The sequence below is a fragment of the Penicillium cinerascens genome, assembly GCF_028974065.1.
Source record: "Penicillium cinerascens strain IBT 15544 chromosome Unknown contig_5_segment0_segment0, whole genome shotgun sequence".
Classification (NCBI taxonomy): Eukaryota; Fungi; Ascomycota; class Eurotiomycetes; order Eurotiales; family Aspergillaceae; genus Penicillium; species Penicillium cinerascens.
In genome coordinates this window covers 2197264-2211969 of record NW_026695294.1, presented here as the reverse complement: position 1 = coordinate 2211969, position 14706 = coordinate 2197264, and the positions used below count along the sequence as shown (strand labels likewise).

Genomic DNA, 14706 nt, shown 5'->3' with positions numbered 1-14706 from the left:
TTGCGTTCAGCTGTGCTTGATCAAGCCCTCTCCCCATCGCTTCTGACCTTGATCCCTGGCTTGTGTAACCACACGTCGAACTCAAAAAAGGGCATCCTGAATTTTCCTCCTGTAAGTTGCTGAGAGCTATCGGACGATCTTCTTTGGATCCCAATGGACTGACTCTCATAGGTTGAAGTGGAGTGTTTGCTTCTTTCGCTTCTCTCACCCCCATCTCCATCTTTTTCCCCGGATATAATAGAAGAACCCTGTCCCATATAATCCCTTTCTTTCGCCCATCATGTCGTCCACTGCCCTGCCCAAGCGCATGGCGCTGCAGCGCAGCCTGCCCACGGACTCGTCCGCTCCCTCCGTCTCGGCCTCGCCCTTTGACAGCCCGCGCCAGTCGCCCTCGTCCACCTCTCTGTCATCCATGGCCTCGGACGCGGAGCGCACCAAGATGCTCGATACCTATGGCAACGAGTTCAAGATCCCCGACTTCACCATCAAGCAGATCCGCGATGCCATTCCCGCTCACTGCTTCCACCGCTCCGCCATCACCAGTCTGTACTATGTCTTCCGTGACATGGCCATCCTGGCTTCCGTCTTCTACCTCTTCCACAACTACGTGACCCCGGAGACGGTTCCCTCCCTGCCGGCCCGCGTCGTCCTCTGGACTCTGTACACCGTCATCCAGGGTCTCGTCGGTACCGGTGTGTGGGTGTTGGCTCACGAGTGCGGTCACCAGGCCTTCTCCCCTTCCAAGGTCCTGAACGACACCGTCGGCTGGGTCTGCCACTCCCTCCTGTTGGTTCCTTACTTCTCGTGGAAGATCTCCCACGGCAAGCACCACAAGGCCACCGGTAACCTTGCTCGCGACATGGTCTTCATCCCCAAGACCCGTGAGGAGCACGCCTCCCGTGTCGGCAAGGCCCTGCACGAGCTCGGCGAGCTCATGGAGGAGACCCCCATCCTGACTGCCTCGAACCTCATCCTTCAGCAGCTGTTCGGCTGGCCCATGTACCTCTTGATCAACGTCACCGGCCACAACAACCACGAGAAGCAGCCCGAGGGCCGCGGCAAGGGCAAGTCCAACGGCTGGTTTGGCGGTGTCAACCACTTCGACCCCTCCAGCCCTCTGTACGAGGCCCGTGACGCCAAGCTGATTGCCCTGAGTGACCTCGGTCTGCTCCTCACCGGTCTTGGTCTGTACTTCATCGGCTCCAACTATGGCTGGCTCAACCTGCTGGTCTGGTACGGCCTTCCCTACCTGTGGGTGAACCACTGGCTCGGTAAGTTTCCCTGATATGCAGACGAAAATGGAAGAAACATACTAAACGGATAATGCAGTTGCCATCACTTTCCTCCAGCACACCGACCCTACCCTCCCCCACTACCAGCCCGAGGTTTGGACCTTCGTCCGCGGAGCTGCGGCCACCATCGACCGTGACTTCGGCTTCGTCGGCCGCCACATCTTCCACGGCATCATCGAGACCCACGTTCTGCACCACTATGTCAGCAACATCCCCTTCTACAACGCCGATGAGGCCAGCGATGCCATCAAGGGCGTCATGGGCAACCACTACCGCACCGAGGCCCACACCGGCTGGACTGGTTTCTTCAAGGCCCTGTGGACGAGCGCCCGTACCTGCCAGTGGGTTGAGCCCACCGAGGGCGCGGAGGGCGAGAGCCAGGGTGTTTTGTTCTACCGCAACACCAACGGCCTCGGTGTCCCTCCTGCCAAGATGGCCAAATAGACGATCTTCGATATGTTCCATCTCTTGTGAATTTTTTTGGGGGTTGGTGTATACATTTTGGTTCTGCATAACACGTTGAGATTTAAGGCGAGATACATAGATGCGAAAGATGCTTGTCCCTTTTTTTCAATACTTTGAAATGTCGTTCGGTTGATCCTTCGCTGAAAGTGAAGGTGCTGGATATCGGTGACGCAGTTGAAGTACTAAAAATCTCTCGTTTTTGTTGTTTTTTTCGACCTGTCTCTCTGTGATTAATATCGAGTTACAAACTCATTCCCATATGACTTGAATGTCCGTTTGGCTCTTCATTCCATGTCTTTCGGCGTTCAGCTTCAAGAATGGACAAAATTCATTTGATTGTTTCATATATTCGTTTGGTGTTGGCATTTGTTTAGAGCGAAGATGTTTGTTTTAGTTCCAGGTCTGCCTTGAGGCGCCTTTTGTGTCATGAAACCACGAGATCAATCCAGACTTCTGTGATCCCCATGCAGGCAGCAGCTTTGTGTAGTCAGTCAGGTAGTATCAGGCTAGATGTACTTGGAGATGAGATGAGATGGCAAGATGTTTCTAGCAAAAGGCCCAGCTTTATTAAGCTGGGGAGAGCAGAAAGAACACCTCAGGGTGATGTGTGAGGACAAAAACAGGGGAAAGCCGTTGGACTGGACCTTGCGGGGTAGAAAAACTCTCTCCGTCACATCCGATTGCGTATAGCGCATAATGTCTGCCGCTTCATTGGCTTTCTCTTTTAGTTTCAGCTCTAATCCCTCGTCACTTTGCTCCGTTACTATGAGTTGAGTTAAGCATGTTTCTAGATCGCGTGATTACCAAGGTTGATCGCGGGTATTCATAGTGGAACCCTGGGAAGGGAACACTTAGTTTGCCATTTTTTGGCACTCTGTCCATAGTTGTTGAAAGTGGAAAATAATCTCCTTCCAATGATTTTGCCTATGCTGAGTCCAAGCTGGTTTATATAAGGAGACAAAGAAAGAGCCTTATGGTTATGGCATTGCTCTAAAAATGTATAGGATTTCACACGCCTCCGATGCCCCGGTTCTCAACAACCCTGACAGGGACCTGTCTATTCCTGCTACACTCCGCGGTGGGACAGTGTGTCCAGTTGTATTAGAGGCAGCCTCCAAAAAGCCATTGGGTCCATGATGTTATACCCTAGTTCCTTCTATCGGTGAACCACAAACGAGAACCTTAATCCCCTCCAACTCTACAACCGACAAGAAGCTTTTGAACCAGACCCAGACCCATGCCCAGCCCCATTCTCCACCAAAACACTGCGATTCCTCTCCTGCGTCGAAACAGCCACATCCAACCCGGGATTCCCAGAAAAGAAATTGACCGGCTTCAACCCCACAACCATCTTCTCCGACGGCATAACCGGCCAATCCTCGATGCGCGGGTTATGCGTCGATCCAAACGTATGCCAAACAACGATATCCTCATTCCGTACACTCGAGTTCCCGTTCTTCCTGCGCTGCTCAATCGCAGAACTGATCCCCTCCCCGCCGAGAGATTGCATCGTATGTCTCCCTGCTGGGAAGAGCTCGTCGTCTTCGTATCGCGTAACCCAAACGGCATGGGAGCCGAACTCGGAGCGTTTCGCGTGGTATGAGCTCGGGTGTGCGAGGAGCAATTGACTGTAGTACGGGGACAGCTTGAATCCGACAGGCGTGCGTGTGATCGGGTTGATCTTGTTCTCATTGATGATCTTGAACGAGCGGTTCGTGGCGAAGTCGAGGTCTAGGCCTCCTTCTTGGTCTATGATTTTGGAACGTGTGGTGTAGCCCACTCCGAAGGGGTTTTGGTCGTCGATGGGCATGGGGTGAGATTCTTCCACTTGGAGGGAGTTGGCCGTGCCTTCGATGGCTGGGTCGATGCGGAGTGAGAAGAGGTGTTGGTGGTATGGGGCGAGTACACCTGGTGCGACGATGGTGCCATAGCTGACTTTGTCGTCTAGATTTATGGGGCATGTGGAAAGGATGCCGGTTGCGCGGACTTCGTAGTGGACCGATGCGTCTTGGCCGAAGTGGAAGGCGAAGATGTACTCGTAGTTGCTGACTGTGATGATGGTCTGCAGGACTAGAATGCGCGAACGGGTCACCACGGCGTTCTGGGTGCGGTGGTTCGTGTGTTTCCATAGGATGCCGTCGTCTTGCTCGTGGCAACAGACGACATTAGGTAGTTTCACTGGTTCACCGGAAGAGGTGTTATGCCAGCCGTCGAAGTACTTGATCGTGCCGAGGCAGTCGCAGCCTAGTTGCAGATTATTGGCGTTGATGCCTGCGCCGTCGTTGCCCAGATCGAAGGCTCCCTTCCTGGGATATGGAGATCGTGGATCGCCGTAGGGAACGAACATCTCAGATAGAGAGAGACGATAGAAAAGGCTTTTGTTGTCGTAGCGAATGTCGTGGAGGGTTAGTCCCTCGCGGTAGTTGAAACCGACACGCATGGTCCACTTCTCCCAGCTCAAGAGATTGCCCTCTGTTTTGAACGAGGGTCCCTCGGGCTGGATGACTTGGTAGGGCTTCGTGGTCGTGCGTGGTGAAGGTCGGAGATCAGGATGATACTCGCTCATCTCTCTCGGGTGGACCTTACCGTGATCGTATGGTCGAGCATCTTGGCGAGTTTTCTCGCTTTCGGAAGAAGGCATATGGTAGATCTTGGTGACCTGCAGTTGCTCGGATACTTCTGCGCAGAGGTCAAGCGGGTAAGCGTAGTAGTTGGCGTCTGGGTGATCTAAAAGGCGCATATAGAAGTAACACTTGACTTTAATGTTAGAATCGGCACGGAATGTATCAAGTAGAGGATGCTTACCATCGTCGTACGCTCGGTCATGTCATTCATCCCATCAGTAGCATACGCCCACGGCTCAACGACAAACTCAGCACCAGGAGGAAGCTTCAGTTTTTCAATCTCCGCCCGGACTCGCGGGTCGGCCCTGCACGCTTTCTCCGCCGCTTGCATGTAAGCAGAGTCGATGTAGGGGTGTTTGCCCGCTAGGTGCTCTTCCTTGACAACCGATGCAGAGTCCAGATTGACGAAGAGCTCGACCATTTCAATCAACCCTGAATCACCACGGATGGTCACTTGCACGCGTGCTGTTCGCGCAGGTCGGGAGATCTGGGAATGGCCGAGATGTTCCTTCTCCAGGAAGGGGATCATTTCACTCTTGCGCGGCTCTTGCAGGGTGATAACTCGGAAATTGGGAGATTTCCCTGGCAAGGCTTTGCGCACAATTTGCGCAGCCTGTTTTATTATGCCCCGTTAGCAGTGGGTGGTCTCTCGGTCATTGGTAGGGTCACCCACCTTTGCGATTTCCCCGGGTGTGAAGGGGTCGAAGGGGTGTGCGATTGACATGTTCTTGGTTATGTACACAATACTATAATCGAAGAGAATAAGAAGTACTGTTTAGCTCTGACAGGAAACAGGAATAGGCAGCTCGAAGCAGAGGTCTTATAGAAAGCAGTGGAGATAAGAAGATAAGCCACATCGCAGGGCTCGACGTCAGCAAGGACCCTAGCTCCCCGACCATTCCCGATGAGTAAATGTACATAGATAGTTAAGTTACAAAGTGGATTACATAGCAAATTGAACAGCGGGGAATACTCCGCCCAAGTATAAGGCTAGCCGAATCAAAGGACCCTGCTCCCATCAGGCGTGCGCGATATTCGCTAAGGTATAAGAATAGCCGGCATCTCATGCTTCGCTCCCCGCGCTTCGGCAGGATGTCCGCTAACGTTAAGAATAGCCGGGTAATGACGATCTAGGTTAACATCAGCTCCAAAGGTTAATTGTGGTCTCCGATGGCAAATTAAATGAGATCAACGGATTTGAATAGGTTGTTCTCAATAGCAGTGTCGATTCGATGCCCTCGATTCGTGATTTGCCTTGGCCTATGCCGGGTTACGAAAGGATTCATACTTGGCGGGGCCATTCTGAGACACATTTCATTGATTCATAGTCACATTTAGGTCGTGGTAGATGCAATTCCCTCTTCGCTTTAGGTATCGACAAAGTAGACCCAGCCCCAAGGCTGGGGACAATTAGATCCATATACTGCAACGTCATACTTCGGGGCGTGCAGTTCGCAGACCACCTTTCCAGATCTCGAATTCTATCTCGTTGTTCCTTCCATTCAATGGTTGGGTCACTGCGCCATATTCTTCTTTGAGCGGCTTCACCGACCCTGATGTCCAAGGAGCGAAGACGAGCTTCATTCTCCGTCGTGTTATGTGCTCCGGCTGTTCTGGGGCTTTTTGTTTCTGTGAAGGCACTGCTTTCTCAGAAGCATTCTGGAGCTGGTCTCTGCTATCCGGAGATTTGGGTTTTGCGACTGTCTCTGCCGTGTGAACTTCCCGAGCAGAGGAAACCACAGGCTTGGAAACTTGTGGCCTTCCTGCTTGACTTTGCGACTGAGGGTCTGTCTGCTCCCTGGGGGTAGACAGAGGGTAGATGCCATTACCCCAAGGAGCAACTACAGTGCGCGTGTCCTCTTTTTTCAAGGCAATACGACATGCAATTTGCGTGGACCAGAAAAATCCTAGAGCCGGGGTCTTGGGCGAAGCTTCTGAGTAGAGGCCATCGCCCCATCCAGTGAAGAACCGTTCTTGATGCAGTAGACTCAAAATACTGTTGCGAGCTGGATTGCCAATGATGTAGGAGCCATCAAACTGGTCATCTTCTTGCGCAGCAAATTGTGAAGATGCCGGAGACGATGAAGAAACGAGGTTATCAGCAAGCCCTGAATCTACTCTGTTTCTTGATAATGGCGAGGAATTGGTTGATTCCCGTGCCGCTAGAGCAGTGCTCTGACTTAGTACAGCCGGGAAGCCTGGCCGGAAGGCAGAGTCAGCACCACTGTCTACGGGTTCGAAGCGATCCGAAACCTGGTTTGCTACCACGATGGCAATGTCCTCCTTCGCGGCAAGATTCCGCAGCACCTGACCCAGTTTCGCAAGCTCGGTGGACCGGTTTGACATAGTGATCATGTTGTTGGAGGAATGTTCGGCGCGGTAGTTGGAGGTGATGGAGTCGATGATCACAAGGCCGGCGTCGTAACGCGAAATAGCGACCGGGAGTTGGTAGTTTATGATATGGTCCTGACTCTCCAAGTCCATAGCATTGACGGAGAGTACATTCCCTAACGACGGTGCCTGGTCTGCGGGGAGGCTCGAGAGATAGGGATGGCATTCTATCAGCTGAGATAGGCGACCCGTCGCCAGTGGGTGTTCGGTTGAGATATAAATGGCACGTTTCTTAAGCCCATGTGGCTTGTCCAGTTGTACGGCGAGAAGGAGGCCGAGGAGGAATTGGGTCTTGCCGCTCCCACTGGAAATGACGAAGCCACATGTCAGAGCCACCTCTTTGGTCTCAATCGTGTTCTCGCTACCACATACCTCTCGCCGGTCACCTCCGTCACATAACCTGTCGGTATTCCTCCTCCTAAAAGCGCATCCAACGCGGAGTCCATGGTACTGATCGCGTTCCATCGCGACGTCTGAAGCTTGGTGGCGGGACCGAGACCGAAACTCACCGCATCACCGGTGATGCTCGAGCTTGGTGGCTCTTCTCCGTTTGATCCTGTATTCATCGGTGTCTTTTCGAATCCGAGATCGCCGTGTAGAGCCTCGACGATGCTGGCGGACAGCCGCCGGACGTCTGCGGGGGGCACATGAGCGCGTTTCGCGATTTCGAGCGTGTCGAGGGTGATAAGGTCGACCGTGGAGATCTTGCCACGTTCGAGAGGGGGCAAAATGTGCGCGTAGGGTCTTGTCGCAAAGCCAGGTAAGACAGATAGAAGATCCATAAGAGTTGAAGGCAGCGCCAGGTCGGCGAGCTACTGATGTCGCGATTATTCAAGGCCCCGCGTGGGCCAATCACAGCCGCCCTCCACATCAGCAGAACTATTAAACACCAGCGAGTATTGTAATCAAGTCCAAGGTTCTAGGGAATGAATCACCTGGATAAATAATTAATAGTTATATATTTTTTTCTCTGAACAGGAGGTTGCACATGCGTAGCACGGCGGTCGTGTGCTTGCAAAAAAAATTGCATAATTTACAGATCTATATTTTTCGAATTATCCACAGGTGTAAAGTCCCAAAGTTTCTGAACCAAGCACTCGATTATAATAGATTAAACACCATAAATTCAGATAAATTTCTCCTCAACAGACCTCCAGGGCTATTTTCACAGCCCTCAAGTATCTGCAAGGAAAGACTGAAATCGAACGTGTTAGGGATAGACAATGGGCGTTCACGTTTGCAAAATCTAGACCTCGGAGGTGACGTGCAACCGAATTAGCCGGATTGATTTATCAAGACTATAGAATAACAATACAGGGAGAACCAGGACCAAGTAAACAATTCAGCTATTTTGGCTACAAAGTGTGTTTGATATTGCCTCCTACGAAGTATCCAGGCGGGGTGGTTGACGTAAACAACAACCAATGAAGAGGTCGACCGTTGGACTTAAATGAGGTTGGACTCTGTTTGAAGAGGAGATTGTGTTTCAAACATTGCTCATCAAATCCGAGAGAGGGGTCATAAGCAGCTATCAGTCCCTTGAAACCCACCACTCAAATCGACTCTTCGAACACTCCATGTTTCAAATAAAATAAATACCACGTGGATAGGTAATGACTTTGGATCGGCCGTTGTCTCGTATCAGGGATTGAAGGCGAACACTTGATAGTGACGAAGATTTTGCTTTTAGTATCAAAGCATAGTATTACCTGCACCAGGATCTCGGTACGAAAGGATTCATCCATCTCAGACCTAACGAAGAAGATAAAATCCCAATCCACACAATCCCTTTTCCAATTCCCTCGCCCCAGAGACACCGGCAGCCATAGCGATGGGAAAGATAATCGTTGCCTTGGCCCTAAGCTGTGGGTAATGGGCGAAGAGTACCCCATGCTATGGCTATCCCGGATAGGAAGGTCAATAACGAGAGCCCATCCTCCAAGACACGGACGGCCGGATCTTTAAAACAAAGAAAATTCCAGAGGAACAGCTGGCAAGTTTGCATCGGCATCACAAAACTCACTCCTGGCTCATGCATCCCGTCTAACGGTCCCCAATATTTGCCCGAGAGAAAGCCGATGGAATGAATGCGGATCAGGCGATCACTTTGCTTTGCCTACTCCGTACAGCCTCTTTCCATACGTAGATACCCCGTACACGACGATCAGCGGGCCGAGTCCCTTGGCGGGTAAGAATGGCGCTCTGGGTTAGGTGGGGGGTGGGGGTAACGCAAGTTCTCGATCCGACGAACGCCATCACCGAGGTGCATCGGGGAATCGGGATCATTTGTTTTCTCCCTCTGATTATGCGGGAGTATAGAGCCGGCATTGCTATTGAGGGGTGAGGCTTGCCTCTGGGCCAATTAAGAATTAACCTAGGAATCGTACCGGGGTACTCTGTACACATAGTTTTGCGGCGCAGAGAAACCCAGAAGTCTAGAATCCCCCGGCCGAGTATCTGAGTACCTGATTATCCGATGTCGCCGTCATCTTGCCGCATTGGTCAAGTCCCCAGGCCACCGTTTCATGAATCGATCTGCTTCGGACCCCTCGTGGGCTGGGGTGCCGATTGGCGGTCCGAATACTCCGTACAAGAAAAGCAAGTTGAAATAAAAGCAAAGAGCAGTTTTATCGAGGCCGTCTACGGCCTCTAGTAGTAGGGACATCAAAATAGCGCAAAAGTTGAGGATCTAGCTCAAGCGTGGATGAGAAACCGTTGAACCAGGGGATTCCTGGTGGTCGGTGGACCTCAAACCTTCTCTGGTACGGAGGAGACCCCATTTCCACTTAACTCACATGATCGAATGTCTAGGGTGCCACGCGAGATAATGAACGCGCTAGTAAAGTGACTCGAGGGACTCGGCTCTGACGCGGATCTTACAGTTCAATACCTGTACAGTGTAGTCGCAGTGCACACCGCGGGATAATCCTCGGTAGTTACCACAGAAATGATATCAAGACCACGAACAATCATAGACTCCAACTGCAGTCATGCACTGCGGCTCATGCGTTTTGACATGTAATAAGGAAATGTACTACAGTTCTACTCCGAACTATGATCTTCCGATCACAGACTCGATAGATCGACCGGCGTGCGCTAACTGGACGGGGCCTTGGCTCCATATTTCCCTCGCTCCGAGTTCCCCGGTGCTAGACATCTGAGACGAGCCAGTGAGAAGCCGAGTCTGCACTCCACTGTTGGGTGGGAACTGTTTGAAACAAAAGGGACATTGTGTATCGCCGTACGGAGTATAAAGTACTGTCCCCAGGCAAAGTGTTTTTCTTACGAAAGTGATGTATCGTTCAGGCGGTACAGTGAAACGACGGAAGATTGGGTCGAATGGGTCTGTGGCTTCAGTTCGGTGCGGACCGTGTTGAAAGTGGGGGAAGAAATGCCGAGCTGAATTTTCTGGTAGTACAGGAATGGTTGAAGAGATAGAATGGCAAGTAGACAGATCGTGTCTATATCCTAGATACCATCATGCTGATATCTCGGGATTACCATGAGATCATGGAGATCCTCAAGGCCCACGGGAGAATGATCCAACTCGACTGCTCAGATTTTCTCTGGAGCTCCTCCGGGTGGGAACATGTGCTGGCCAACAAATCACGAGCGGAGTGGCATCACACACCAATAGGAACGGCGTGACAAGCAGGGATCGTTGAAAGAGGATTCGTCGATCAGAATTTACTGCATGAGAGCCGGGGATTGGACAGGGGCCGGCTCTTGCCTGAAAGCGTATGGACCTGGACGCCATTATTCCTTGGCTATAGGAAGGATCAAGTCGATGGGGTTCCTTTTCTCTTTTCTTGCCAGTGTCTGTTAGCTCTCCGTGTGGATGCGGACTCCGTACAACGGCCTCCATCCCCATGGATACGGGTCGAGTTTATCGAGATTTTGGACGCCACCACGGTTAAAGAGTGAGCTTGCCATAACACCTGGTATCCTGGAATTACGAGTAGGTAGGGCCTGATTCACGGCCGGAGTTCAAAACTTGCCAGTTCCAGTCGACCCCGATCTGGCCGAGGTCTGGGCACGCCTGGTTTTGTGAAATACCTGTATGTTACAGATCGGCCCCATGCCACCACGTCAGCAGAGACACGGAAAACCCCCCGGTCGTGACGGCATCGGTTGCCTTCCAATGTTGGAATTCACGTTGTCGAAGTGTGTATACATCGCCGATGGAATAAGGCGCCCCGGCCCGCTGGCCTGGGACTGGCACTGTAACGTGGAATCAGCGAGCCATGGATCGCGAATCCTAGGAACGGCGGGTGGCACGGCAATCGGAGTGATACATACTCACGGGTTGTGACTTGATTGCAACAGAACGGGAGAAAAACAAGAGAGCGGATCCCCGCGATCGACCGGCCCAAGATCCCAAGACCACAGGACGGGGACTGTTAGTTCCGAAATGGGGCAACTATACAAACAATTCAACCGTAAACACCCAATCTAAACCTCGGATGTTTACAGTCGTCGCAGCAGGAGACCGTAACCCACCCACCATCATGCCACTCACTGGAAATCATAGAATATACACCGGATACACGATGGAGCCCTCGTGTACGGCGCTAGCACGCAACTAGTCAAGAGCGAGGAAGCTTGCACTGAGACCGCAGATCGCGTCGACGGCCCCGAACTTGTTGTGACTGAAATGCGGTAATGTCCGTATCCTGGGATTTCCCATCGCCTTAAGAATGCACGCCAGCACTGTCTACATGAACCGGCTGTATTAGCATAGAACAGAGTACCTAGATCGGAAGATAAATTGGGAGGGAGACGGAGTACAATGGGGGGGGAAAATAATAGAACGGACTAGTGCACCCCCCTGTGTAAAATAAAATACCGAGCAGGTATATTGCCCATGCCGCGGCGGGCCATAGCAGCGCCCTGTACCTAGCGTACCCAGCGTAGCCTCTCACGGCTGAAGGTCACCGTCTCCTCCCCCCTCCCACTGAACCTTCTCCTTCCACTCTCCCGGTTTGTGTTCTCCTTGGGGATTTTGAACACCCCACACTTCACTCTCCGGGTTCATTGCTGCTCGACTCGGTAACCGTCTTCTCAGCCCTTTGATTACCGGCTGAGTCCATCACCAGCCATCGTGCCAGTAATCCACCGATTTGACCGTCTGCGATCGTTCGACAAAAGTTGACCCCCTCCCATCGAGGGAAAGCAACGGGGCTACTGGCGATATCCTCGGCCAAAACGAATCGAAGTGCCACCCGATTGTGACCGGTGTTTGACCCGTGGAAGAGGAGTTCGTACGTCGCGCGCCCGAACAGAACCGTCGCCTGGCTATTATCCTCCAGAACGACAACACCACCCAGCTTGTCCCAGTTTGCTGATGTCGCTACGAATAGACGAGGATAACGCAACCCGTTCCGTTCAAAATGGCATCCAGACCTCCCATGATGGCGCCTCATAATGAGACGGAGCACTCCGTCATTCGAATCACGCGCGAGGGAAAGCAGCTCACCTACAAGTTGAGTGTGATGCAACAACCCGAGCGTGCCAGAGCTTGCGGTGCTGGAGCCAAGTGTAAGCACCACCAGTATTCCCGTCGGGGATTGCCTGTGCTGACAGCCGATAATAGCATCTGCCGATCGTCGCCCGGTCGACCCTCCGCCCGTGGTTGAATTGCGAATCTTCGAATCAGAGCCCGGTAACGAGGCACAGAAAACCGATATCACCTTCGCCTACAATGCCAATTTCTTCCTCTACGCAACCTTGGAAACCGCGCGCCCTATCGCTCATGGGCGGGTGTCCGGACCGCCGTCGTGTCCCGTATTAACAGGTGTGCCCGTTGCGGGTGTGGCATATCTTGACCGTCCTACACAAGCAGGTTACTTCATCTTCCCTGATTTGTCGGTGCGCCACGAGGGTCGATATCGCTTGAATTTCCATCTATACGAAGAGATCAAGGACGCCAAGGATGTTGACAAGGACTCGAATTTGCCAATCCCGAACCAAATAACTCGCCCGACCACGAACAAGCCCGGATCCCCCCAGGCATTCCTTCACTTCCGCCTCGAGGTGAAGTCCGTACCATTCACCGTTTACAGTGCGAAGAAGTTCCCCGGCCTGGCCACCAGCACCTCCCTAAGTCGCATTATCGCCGAGCAGGGTTGCCGTGTTCGCATTCGTCGCGATGTTCGGATGCGACGTCGGGGTGAAAAGCGCGAGGAGGACTACGACTATGACGAGGAGAGAGCAGCCATGTACGCACGTTCCGAACGGTACTCAACGCCGGATCGCTATGTCGCATCCGCGGTGGAGCGTCCCCGGTCAAACAGCAACGGGAGTACGATGCAATCGCCATATGGATTCCCACCAGAGATTCAGAGGCGGCCTTCGGCACCAGACTACGGATTCCAGTGCCCGCAGCCATACGAACGATCTATACCACCTGCTCCTATGGCCCACTCCCAAACCCCCTCCTATCAATCCCACCTCTCCTTCGGCTCAACGCCTAGTCATTACCCTTCCGCCCACATGCCTCCTACTCCGCCACCGGTTGCAACGCCCGGTATGTACTCACCTCATTCCTCCTATGCCAAAATTCGGCACCCATCAAACGCCTCTGAGTACGACGTCTCGCCTGCTGGGTATCCCATGGCACCACCGATGGCAGAGCGGACCGATGGTTATCCGAAGAATCCTATGACATCCTATCGCATGGAAGCATCCAAGCCACAGCCATACCTAGACCCGCGTATCCCCGATCCGACTCCCTACCAACAGATGCCGCCAAATATGGTGCCCCGCGCGGAGACACCAGGGTTGGTCCACCCTCTGCCATCTCTCAAGGCTCTTTCCAGCGAATACGTGCAACCGACCATCGAGTGTGTTTCTCCAAGTCCCGGCTACGATTCCGTTTCTGGCAAACGGATGCTCTACCAGACCGGTCCCACTGCCGTTGGCAAGCGCACTCACGAGGATTCATTCGGTCTTGATGAACGCTCGATGCAGAACGGCATGCGCCCTGATACTCAGTCCTACAACAGTGCTTACCGCGACTTCTCTGCTGAGAGCCGTGCTGCATTGATGGCCGAAGCCGGTGTTGGGATGGCATACAAGCGTGCGAACGGACGGATGGTCATGAAAGTTACCCCGGGAACGCAATGAAAAAGCAATGAAAATTAACACTTTGAAAGAGATTATCACTTGATGTCGGAAAGATATGATCTCTATCTTGACATTCCCCCTCCCCCTCCCCCTCTCATTTCACAGCTCGCTATCCCCGGACTCAGGAGCCCTGGGCCGTCCAGCAAACCCTTTTGCATTTCTGTACATGAATTCTTTACCCCTCTTGGTCCTTCCTTGCCTTGTGCCTAGATATCTCGATGCATGGTGTCGTCACCTCCGTTTTCAGGAACGTCTTTCTTTGTTCAGTGTTCAATTATTCCGCGTGGGAATCGGTTGGCCGGTGCTGGGGTTCTATATGGTTGCTATATTATTTCCCGGATTTGATGAGTCTTGTCTGCATTGGGATTTGCATCATTCATTCATTTCCATTCAAGACCAAGGCAGGATCATACCCGCGTCCCGCTCCTCCAACTCAGACCTGGATTCAAGCCTTGCGACCAGCTCGGGGCAGATTCCATCCCTCCTTTCCGTTATATACGGCAGATATGGGACTGGAAAGGGGGGTGCAGGCCGGTCCCTGCGTATTGGCTTTTCTCCCTCTTTTCTGCCTTTTTGGGCTTTCCTCACGGCGATTAAAAGGACGGCAAAGGATTCTCATTTTTGATAGCGACCGTGAGTGCCCCTGGCGATTTCCCGCTCCTTCGGAGCAGGGATGGGATATGACTGCATAGGAGAGACGTTCCATTGAATTCCCTTGCTTGTTCTTTACGATATCACCCCTCGGCGGCCTGTTGCTTAATTTTCTCTTTTCCCGGCGTTGTGGCATCTCTTGGATACCTAGCATGGTT

At 52.5% G+C, this 14706-nt stretch overlaps 4 protein-coding genes across 4 annotated transcripts; 2 read left to right on the top strand and 2 right to left on the bottom strand.

Annotated features, from left to right (window-relative positions):
- Nucleotides 1-280: 280 nt before the first annotated feature.
- On the top strand, nucleotides 281-1736 carry N7498_005290 (oleate delta-12 desaturase odeA; the record flags this gene model as incomplete). Its single annotated transcript, XM_058452352.1, has 2 exons — nucleotides 281-1271; nucleotides 1330-1736. The coding sequence occupies 2 exons, from the start codon at nucleotides 281-283 to the stop codon at nucleotides 1734-1736; spliced, it is 1398 nt and encodes a 465-aa protein (XP_058308890.1).
- Nucleotides 1737-2955: 1219 nt separating this feature from the next.
- N7498_005289 (amine oxidase) lies at nucleotides 2956-5105 on the bottom strand (the record flags this gene model as incomplete). The annotated part of the gene is made up of 3 exons (XM_058452351.1): nucleotides 2956-4509; nucleotides 4563-4994; nucleotides 5055-5105. 3 exons carry the CDS (start codon nucleotides 5103-5105, stop codon nucleotides 2956-2958), a joined length of 2037 nt encoding a protein of 678 aa, XP_058308889.1.
- A 707-nt stretch (nucleotides 5106-5812) lies between these two features.
- On the bottom strand, nucleotides 5813-7554 carry N7498_005288 (putative DNA repair protein (Rad57); the record flags this gene model as incomplete). Its single annotated transcript, XM_058452350.1, has 2 exons — nucleotides 5813-7076; nucleotides 7145-7554. The coding sequence occupies 2 exons, from the start codon at nucleotides 7552-7554 to the stop codon at nucleotides 5813-5815; spliced, it is 1674 nt and encodes a 557-aa protein (XP_058308888.1).
- Nucleotides 7555-12092: 4538 nt separating this feature from the next.
- veA (sexual development activator VeA) lies at nucleotides 12093-13897 on the top strand (the record flags this gene model as incomplete). The annotated part of the gene is made up of 2 exons (XM_058452349.1): nucleotides 12093-12310; nucleotides 12366-13897. Exons 1-2 carry the CDS (start codon nucleotides 12163-12165, stop codon nucleotides 13895-13897), a joined length of 1680 nt encoding a protein of 559 aa, XP_058308887.1. The 5' UTR covers nucleotides 12093-12162.
- Nucleotides 13898-14706: the final 809 nt, after the last annotated feature.